Raw genomic sequence first — 9,904 nt, forward strand, 5'->3', positions numbered from 1 at the left:
CAATGATGGCCTTCTGGACAGCAGTCAGGTCAGCAGTCTGACCCATGATTACGGTTTTGAGTAATGAACCAGGCTGGGAGTTTTTAAAAGCCTCAGGAATCTTTTGCAGGTGTTTAGAGTTACTTTGTTGATTCAGATAATGAGGTTAACGAGCTAACGGCTCGTTCAGAGAACCTTTTCATGACATGCAAATTTTTTGAGACAGGGATTTTGGGTTTTCATGAGCTGTTTGCCAAAATCATCAGTATTAAAACAATAAAAGACCTGAAATATTTCTGTTGGTGTGCAATAAATCTAAAATATGTGACAGTTTAATTTTTATCATTACATTATGGAAAATAATCAACTTTATCACAATATGCTAATTTTTTGAGAAGGACCTGTGTATATGCCGTTTTATATCTTTATCTTTATCTAGGTGACAGTAGATGTTGTGACAGAGTTGTGTGAAAACATGGAAATCGTAGAGTTTACAGAGGTCAAGGAGTTTTCCCTCATCGCCACAAGATATCAAGGTAACTGTGACATCCATTACTGGTGGTAAACTATGGGCTAAAGATAGTGAGTATTCAGCTGGTTTGACAATGTCTGTCTGTAACCATAGTAAACTGTTTTTGATCTATTCGCCAGCTGTTAAACTTCTTCATATAGTGTAGTGTTTTACTCATTGCTTCTTGGTCTAACTGTCTCCCCTGTTTGTCCTTCTAAAAATGTAATCTTCTGTAAATGATCTCAAAATGGTTCTCATTACTTTTCATTCAGTTACTCAAATGAATATGAGGACAGTGTTTGATACCCATGCTGCTACGGTGGGTAAGGTGTAGATGTACACGTTTCTTGCTGTGTTGCAAGTACAGATCAGAACATTTTAATATTGTTAAAAGTTCAGTATTTTTTGTCACTCATTTCAGAAAGAAAACCCCCTCATAAATAGATCCATAGAGTAAAAATATTTTGAGCCTTAAGATAATGAAATACAAACATCTTAATTCTTCTGCACACAAGGCTGTGCAGAAGAAAGTACAATAGGGGCGAACTGATGTACAACACCATCAGTAGGGTACAATCAGTGGCGGTTTCTGATATGAGCGCCCCCTTCATGCCGCTCTTGGAATTTCACGCTCGTGCGTTAATTTGCCCTTCTCAGTGTCTAACAGGCGGCTGGTAGAGGTTGGTCAGGTTTGCCCCGTGTATTGTTTGAAGGCATACCTCCAGGTTAAACTGTGGAACAGATTGGTTTCCCCCATTTTCTTGCACCCTTTTTCCCTCAGTGGGGTCAAGAGGGGTGCTGGTGCCCATCTCCAGCCAATGTTTCGGGCGAGAGGCGGGGTCACCCTGGACAGGTTGCCAGTCTGTCGCAGGGCAACACAGAGACACACAGGACACACAATCATGCACACACACACTCACACCTAGGGACGATTTGGAGAGGCCAATTAACCTGACAGTCATGTTTTTTGGACTGTGGGAGGAAACCGGAGTACCCGGAGAAAACCCACGCACGCACAGGGAGAACATGCAAACTCCATGCAGAAAGACCCCAGGCCGGGGATCGAACCCAGAACCTTCTTGCTGCAAGGCAACAGCTCTACCAACTGCGCCACTGTGCAGCCCTAGTTTATATATTTAATTTTTTATATTAAAGCTCTATTGGAGAGGATGTGGTACAAGCAGGGGCGCGGTATAGGGGGGAAAAGTGATGACAATTCTAGGGGCCCTGACTAACAGGGGGCCTCCACAATTTATTTATTTATTTATTGTTCATAGAAATAAAAAAAATTGGGGCCATGTCAATTACAAAATTAATCATATTGTATTGTTGAAGATTGTTTTTAGCAGTAAAAATGTTATGTTCCCACTCCCAGACCAAAAAACACATATCCATATTTGCCCTGAACCCCCAACCCCTGCACGATATGGTTCGTTCCTGCTTGGAGCGCTTCATCATGACGCTGTTAGCAGCAGTCAGTAGAAGACACGAACGATTGTGGCAGTTACTATGCTGCTAAGAGAAGTTATAAAACCAGGTTTTCAAAATAAATAAATAAATGGAGAGATAGATGGAGAGAGAAAAAGGCAAGAGTGTCAATTTATAGCTCAGTTTTTCTCCAAGAGAGGTTAGTAGACTGTATGAGATTATCAACCATTCAGCATAGTTAGCTTAGCTACAGACTACTGATTTTCCTCCATTTCACTAGTATTTAATGAATTAAGGAATTAAATTACCAACATATTCATATATTTAACTTGTCCCTGTACCTTTTACCACTCAGATGAGTCAGTCAGCAGCAACTCTAACCCACGTCCCTCCTGACCTGCCCCCTCCTAAGTGAAATTAAAGCTGCAGTATGCAATTTTTCATTTTTTAAATATATATTTTTCCATATATTTGTAAAAACTGTCATTATGTTGTGTCATTATGGTATGAGAGGTAATCTGTGAAAAATCTATTTCCTCTGCTTTCTCCCAGTGCTCTCTAAAAACAACCAGTCAGTGGCAGGAGAGGTTTAGTGCTGTCAATCACAATCTCATGTGGCTCATCCTTCCTCCCCCTTGCTCTGTGCTATTCTGCAGCTAGCATAGCCTGTTGTAAATGCTTAGTCTAGTACAGTGTTTCTCAACCTTTTTCAGCCCAGCGCCCTCCTAGCCTTTATCCACGTCCCTCACCGCCCCCCACCAAAGAATTTTTAAGCTACTTTGCACTGATTGTTATTTTATTATTAATATTACTATCACTATTGTTGATGTTTTGATTTATATGATTGTTTCTGTATTTATCATCAAAAATAATTTCCCAGAGAACAAAAAAAGCCATGGGAATAGAAATTATTTTCACAGGTGTCTAAGAAAAATGCAATGAACATTCAAGTTAAAACATCATGTGTTGATTTTTCACTGTTCAGAGTCAGATTCTCTGTTTTTATGCCATAATTCACATCTAGTTCGTCGCTCCGTTGTATGTCCCGCTTCTCCTGTTTCAGAGTTTTGCGCAATGTGCGCGTCATTTTTTTTTTTGTTTGTTTGTTGTTTTTTTAACCCCCTATGGTGCACAGCATTCGGGAAGCGTATCGATGGGGAAAAGGCAGACTGACATAAACCTTTTAAAACAACGGAAACAATTTCGGTATTCTGATTATTGAAATTTAAAAATGCTGTGTTGTTCTATCACACCCGTTTCATACCAGACCACTTACAGCACCGTGTTAATGCTATAAAATGAACGCTCTCTGTCGTAGTATCACCCATGGAGGGATTTCTTGATTTAAATGGGCTCATTTTTTAGAGGGATACAAAGACAGAGTATTGTGATTTTAGTAATTACATGTTTATAAGAGCGATTTTCTGGTGTCCTTCCATGGAAGCGGGCAGCTTTCAAACGGAAAAAAGCCACTTTTTAATATAAGTTGGCACAACATATGTACAAAAATACCAGACAAAGTGAATCTCAGCAACGTCATCAGCCGGTGTAACGCTGAACTGATGCGCCGGTGAAGCTACTAGCAGGAGAACGGAGCTGCGCCAATAAGCTACAAACACTGAATAGAAGAAGAGCTGCCATCGATACAGTTGCAGCCAATCATGTTTTAATGTTACACAATACAGTTTTACCAAGATGCTCAAAGTCGAAACTGGCATTGTTGTGCATATAAGGTGTAAAGTTTACTTTCGACCAAACATCCCCCAAAGGAATCCCAGCGCCCCCCTTTTGTAAAAATGTCCGCCAGCGCCCCCTGCCGTCCTCTGAACGCCCCCCGGGGGGGCGGTACCGCCCATGTTGAGAACCTCTAGTCTAGTAAGTGATAGCAGATAAACGATTTTCCTGTAACAATAAATTGTTTCTCCACCATTAGCACATTTAGCAGTGAGTGAATGAGGTTGATTGACAGTGCCAAGAGCGTCCTACTGGTTCTGATTGGTTGCTTTGGTCAGAACGGTGCATTACTTTAGCCAGTAACAGTAGTTCAGGAAGGAGGTGGAGGAGATTGATTGTTTTCACAGATCATCTGTCTCATAACAAACTGTCACGACATGATGACAGCTTTAACAAATATGGAGAAAACATATTTTTTTATTAAAGTTATATACTGCAGCTTGAATAAAATGCAACTACATAGCATTTTTTTGAGAAGTCTGGATTGCTTCATGTATATTTTGCACGTTGCCTTTTAGTGTTTCTCATGGGGAGAGAGATTTCAGTAATCTAAAACTAATAGAAAAAAATTAAGCAGGAGGGGGACGCTAGTGTGCAGTAATGGAGTAGACGTGTTTTGTAGAGCTCCGTGTCACTGCCTTCATTTAACATTTCATTACTGCACCAAAGTTATAAATTTTTTCACTGAAGGAGTAGTTGGCATCCGTTTCTTCAGTTTATTTAAGTTTTGGCATTTCACATTACGCCAAGGAAAGACGAAGCCCAGAAGTCAACCGCTCAGGCGGGCTTTGTTGTTAGCAACGAGGATATCTTAGCCGCCGTCTATAGAGCTTTGGAGCTGACGTTACAACGTATGACGTTTTCGTCGCTCGGCCCCTCTTTTTCTCCGTATGGTGAGCCCTTCAGTGGAGGAGGGAGTGTTTCGCCAGAGTTTGTATGATGCTCATATCTGTCTTCTCCTGAAGAAGGGCAGGGATTGCTCTAATGTTGCCTCATACCGTCCTTTAAGCTTACTAAATGGTGACCAGAAAATAGTAGCCAAAGTATTAGCTACTCGTTTAAATAAACACATAGGTCATCTGACCCGTCCCGACCAGATTGGCTTCATCCCTAACAGGTATTCTTTTTCCAACACTCGTCGACTCTTAAATGTTATGTGCCAGACCAACCTTCCTGCCTCTGCAGTTATTTCATTAGATGCTCAGCAAGCATTTGACCAAATTGAATGGGACTATTTGTTTTTGATTCTCCAAAAATTTGGCTTTGTCGATAAATTTATGACATTACTAAAAATGCTCTACACTCAGTCCAAATCCTCAGTTCTGACTAATCACGACAGGTCTGCTTCTTTTTTATCACATCGCGGAACCAGACAGGGGTGTTGTCTTTCACCGTTGCTATTTGCACTGGCCATGGAACCCCTTGCTATTTCCATCAGGACCCATCCATTGATCACTGGCATTTCAGACTATGCCACAAATAGTCCCATTGGCCTGTAGCAGATGATGTTATCCTGACCCTTTCAGATGTTACAGTCTCTCTTTCTCCACTTCTTATTCTTATAAATAAATTTGGCAAGCTTTCCGGTTTTACTATAAAAGTCTTTTTATGCCTTTTTCAGATGTTCTGGATGCTGCTTTTCTTAGCAACTTGCCATTCAAAGTTTCCACTAGTTATTTTGAGTATCTTGGGATAAATATCACAAGGGACCCTAAACTCCTTTTTAAACATAACTTTCTGGATTTAATCAACTAACTTAAATCTATGGTCGACATGTGGAGGCTCCTTCCTCTTTCATTGATTGGTCGCATTAATATTGTCAAGATGATGGTCTTCCCAAAATGTACCTATCTTTTTCAAAATATACCCATTTACCTCACTGCTTCCTTTTTTAAGATGATAGATTCCATTATAATCCCTTTTGTCTGGGCCGGTAAAACATCCTCGAATATCAAAGTCTCACCTACAGAAACCTACTGGTGAGGGTGGTATTAGGCCTTCCTGTTTTTCGATATTACTGGGTGTGTAATGCCAGATCCTGGGTTTTCTGGACTCATCTCTATTCAAGAGGTGAGGTGGTTGACTCGCTATTACCCAAATGGCCGTTAAATGAAAACCTTGCGTCCTTAGAACTTACTACTTCCTCCTTAGCTGCAGTATTGTTTTCCAATCTTTCTTTGTTTTTTCAGTTGCTGAAGGATAATTTTATACTAAAAAATTAATTCATGATTTTGAAGCAGATTAAGAATGTCCTGAATCTCCCTGGTTTTTCCATCTATGCTCCAATTTGTCAGAACTCAGCATTTAAGCCAGGCAATATGGATGTAGTTTTTAAGCACTGGTTAAATAAGGGCATAGCAGCTGTTAAGGATTTATACATCAATAATTTGCTTCCTTCACGCAACTCCAATCAAAATTCGGTCTTCCTTTTAGCAATTTTTTCAGGTACTTGCAAGCTCGGAATTTTGTCAAACAGCACTTCCCCTACTATGAAACCATACCTGTGCAGCATAATTTCTATGAGCTCATTAAAAAGCCCCCTACCTCTAAAAAGCTAATTTCTCAGTTCGTTAATCTTTTCAGTTTATCGCCATCTACTATACTCATCTACTAGGCATATAAAAGAGGCCTGGGCTTCTGATACACTAGGTGAGATTTCGGATGAGCAATGGGATTTGAGTCAGTCGAGAATCAAAACCTGTTCCATTAATTCTAGACTGCAACTTATTAAATTCAAAGTTATCCATCGGCTGCACTTTTCTAAAACTAAACTTAATAAGCTATTTCCCTGCATCTCACCAAAATGCAACAAATGTAAATTAGATGATGGGACTTTGGGTCATTTGTTTTGCTCTTGCCCTAAACTTCTGGACTTCTGGTGCAGGATATTTGAATTTTATAGCAACGCTTATGCAAGCTTCTATGTCCGGATAGGCATTTGATAATTTTGGGTTGCTCTAAATCCTCTCTTACTCTTCCCATGTCTTTACAACAGTCACTAATGTTTGGTTTAGTGGTAGCAAAACGGGTTATTCTGCGGGAATGGAAATCCTCTACCCCGCCTTGTTTTAAGAAATGGCTTAAAGATATGGTGTCCTTTATCTATCTTGAGGAAATTCGATACTCTTTGTCTAACAATCATCAGAAGTTTCCTGATGTGTGGGGTCCTTTCAATAGATACATACAAAATAATGGGCTAAAATGACTGTCGTATTCTTCTGGACCTGTATTTTCCTTTAATTTATTTATCTTTTCGTCATTATTATTTTTACTGTGATTATAATTTATTGTTTTCACCTTTTATTGATATTCCATATTCTATGGTGAGCTGTTGATACAATGTCTCCAGAAATGTCTGTTGTTCGCTTGGACTCTGTGTCATGCTTGATTACACTCTACGGTCTGATGTGCACATATTTTATCCTCTTATCAGACCTTCAGTTAGCTGACAATGTTTTGACTGTTCTGTCTTGTTGATTTTTGTTTTTGTTGCTTTTGTTTACTTTTTGTTGTTTTTCTTTATGTTTCTTCTCCTATCTTGGCTGTTTAACCTTGAAAAATCATAAATAAATACATTTTAAAAAATTAAGCAACCTACTTGCATACTGTATGCGCACTGAATTTTACTCTTGCATGTAAAATTCATGAGAAGTAAATATTGTACTAGTTATCAGTATTGGACCAAAGAAAGTAAGGCAGTTGCAAGCCTTTGAAATTGCGATGTTTTTGATGCGTCAGATAAACTCAAGAAATTGTAACAGCAGCTGTGTGAGGGGGGGCCCAATTTAAGTTTTTGTCAGGAAGCCCAAGATTTCTGGCAGCGCCCCTGGGTACAGTACACTACGGATTTGAATGTTATGAATAAGTTCATTTGAAGACAAGAATATATGCACATCTTAAAGCACTCATGTTTCAGTTTTTAGAGACGGAAGTATAGGAATTGGAGCTCTGGCAAATGTGTGTATAAAATAGCATTTGATGAGGATGTTAGATGTGATCTGGTCAGCTTGTTAGGACATTTGTATTTCAAGCAGCTACACACCTGAGTGACATAGTGCTCCACATCTCTCTTGATATGGGCTCAATAAAACCTCTTATGAGATTCATCACTCTCTCCACACCCAGATGGCCCATCTCTTGATGCAGCTAGACCAACTTGTGGAACTTTTGAGACAAGAGCAGTTGTTCTTGGTTGGTTGTTTTTCTCTACAGCATTCCATCAGCTCCCATGTGTAGTTTGTGTCTCTCTCCCTAGTGCTGCAGTTTTACTGTTGAGCTGTTTTCCGCCCTCACACAATGGAGCACCTCCTTTATCACAGCATCCTCTTTTTGGACCCCTTTAAGGATTGTTTGTCACTGAACTGACTTCCTAACCTTCCTTCTTAGTGAGAGTATTAATAAGTGGGCAAAGCCATAGCTCATTCTTCTGGGATTTTACAGTGACTGACCATGTTATGCTGTGCATCACCTCAGGAAGTACATCCTGTGTACAGTCAGTTATGTTCTCCATATCAATAGGAGATTGATTTGTGATTCAGTCCTTATCTAACAAGTCCTCCAAATATTACTCTGTTTCTTTGTGGAGTGGCCTGGGGACTGAGATGTATGTCTTTTTGACATGAGTTGATCATTTAGTCTGATTTTGAGAGACAGAATGGTCCTAACATCATACTCATCACTAGCAAAAGCATGTTTTTCCTTTAAGAGCTGTTTAACTTTGTCTTGTTTCATTTGAAGGAAGGTGGTCAGGGAAATGGGCAGATCTACTAGGATGGCAGTTGCCACCCCAAATGAGAGCCTTGCCACCCCTGTTGCCACCCCAGCTGGCGACTATGAATTCAATAAATAGTTATGGGAAATCGGACATTAAGCACATGAATCTCTTTTTTCCGACAACATTGAATGCAACACAATGTAACCTGACACCTACTGCTGAGTAGCGGGAAGTGCGAGAGAAGGACAGAGCGCGAGGCAGCAGCATTGATGGAATGGATATAAATTACTGGACTGGACATTACGTGACTTATCGTGCACCACACATAAGCCATTGCTGTCCATTGAGTCAACATTATGAGTGGTCAGAAAATACCACAGTCACGCAAAGAATCTGAAAAATGGACGCAATATTTAGCGGTTATCTAATTCAACCCTATGAATTAGATAACAAGGGGTTCAGATTTAACAGGTGAGGAAAAAGTTTTAACTTAAAGAAAACATTGAAGAAGTGAGCAGTGGGTCAGTTATGCTAGCCTAACTGTTGCTAGCCTTCTATTGACTTTGATAACCTTAACATGTGCTGCGCAGTTCGGTGTGTTTTGGTTCCGTTAGCACTAAAACAGGTCAACCCGCCCACCAAGTCATCATTAGAGCAGCTGTTTAAATGAGCTAATCAACCACAGCTGTGCTCTGGCGAAAACGTGATAATGACAATATCGACATCAAGCCTGACAGCATAATGTAACAGACCCAATGTTATGTTTTGGTGTTTTTGCTACTTTTTTGCGTGGGAAATGTTTGTTTTTTGGTGTTGATTCCCCTGATCGGTAATCTCTGCTCTATCTGCTCGTTGAGCTGCTGTCTGTCGGTTGCCATGGCAACAGGTCCGCGTAAAGTTGACACACAGAGCGAGAAAATTCATAATAGAAGTGGTGTTTGGTTCTTCACCTGTTTATCAGCTTTATTGTACCTTTATTGTGGCGCACTGTCTGCAGCCGCTGCAATTCCTAAAAGTTAAACAATCGACAAAAACTGAACTAATCATCAAACTACAGCTCCTACATCATATTTAAAATAAAACGATTGATCAATATAAGAGAAATTTGCCCCTTCTTGCATCTTGACAGAAGTAATAGAAACAAAATTGTTATAGATTTGTATCACAGAGAATTTATCAAACATCAGTTTTCTCCTCTATAGTTTAAGTCGTATTTAATACAGTCATGGCCAAAAGTTTTGAGAATGACACAAGTATTATATTTTCACATGATCTGCTGCCCTCTGGTTTTCATGTGTGTATGTCAGATGTTTTCATCACATCCAAAAATACAATTGCAATCATATTATGAGTAACAAAAGCTTTTATTGACAGTTAGAATGAATTAATGCAGCAAGTCAGTATTTGCAGTGTTGACCCCTTTTCTTCAGGACCTCTGCAATTCTCCCTGGCATGCTCTCAATCAACTTCTGAACCTAATCCTGACTGATAGCAGTCCATTCTTGCACAATCAATGCTTGCATTTTGTCAGAATTCCT

At 39.8% G+C, this 9,904-nt stretch overlaps 1 protein-coding gene across 1 annotated transcript in view; it reads left to right on the plus strand.

Annotated features, from left to right (window-relative positions):
- Positions 1-319: 319 nt before the first annotated feature.
- LOC108167292 (unconventional myosin-XV-like) overlaps positions 320-9,904 on the plus strand; it is a 23,407-nt gene continuing 13,822 nt past the window's right edge. The window contains exon 1 of the mRNA XM_017310911.1: positions 320-515. Within this exon, the coding sequence (XP_017166400.1) occupies positions 455-515 (61 nt within the window). The 5' untranslated portion in view covers positions 320-454. The remainder of the gene's footprint in view (positions 516-9,904) is intronic.

The sequence above is a fragment of the Poecilia reticulata genome, linkage group LG19 (assembly GCF_000633615.1).
Source record: "Poecilia reticulata strain Guanapo linkage group LG19, Guppy_female_1.0+MT, whole genome shotgun sequence".
Taxonomy (NCBI): Eukaryota; Metazoa; Chordata; class Actinopteri; order Cyprinodontiformes; family Poeciliidae; genus Poecilia; species Poecilia reticulata.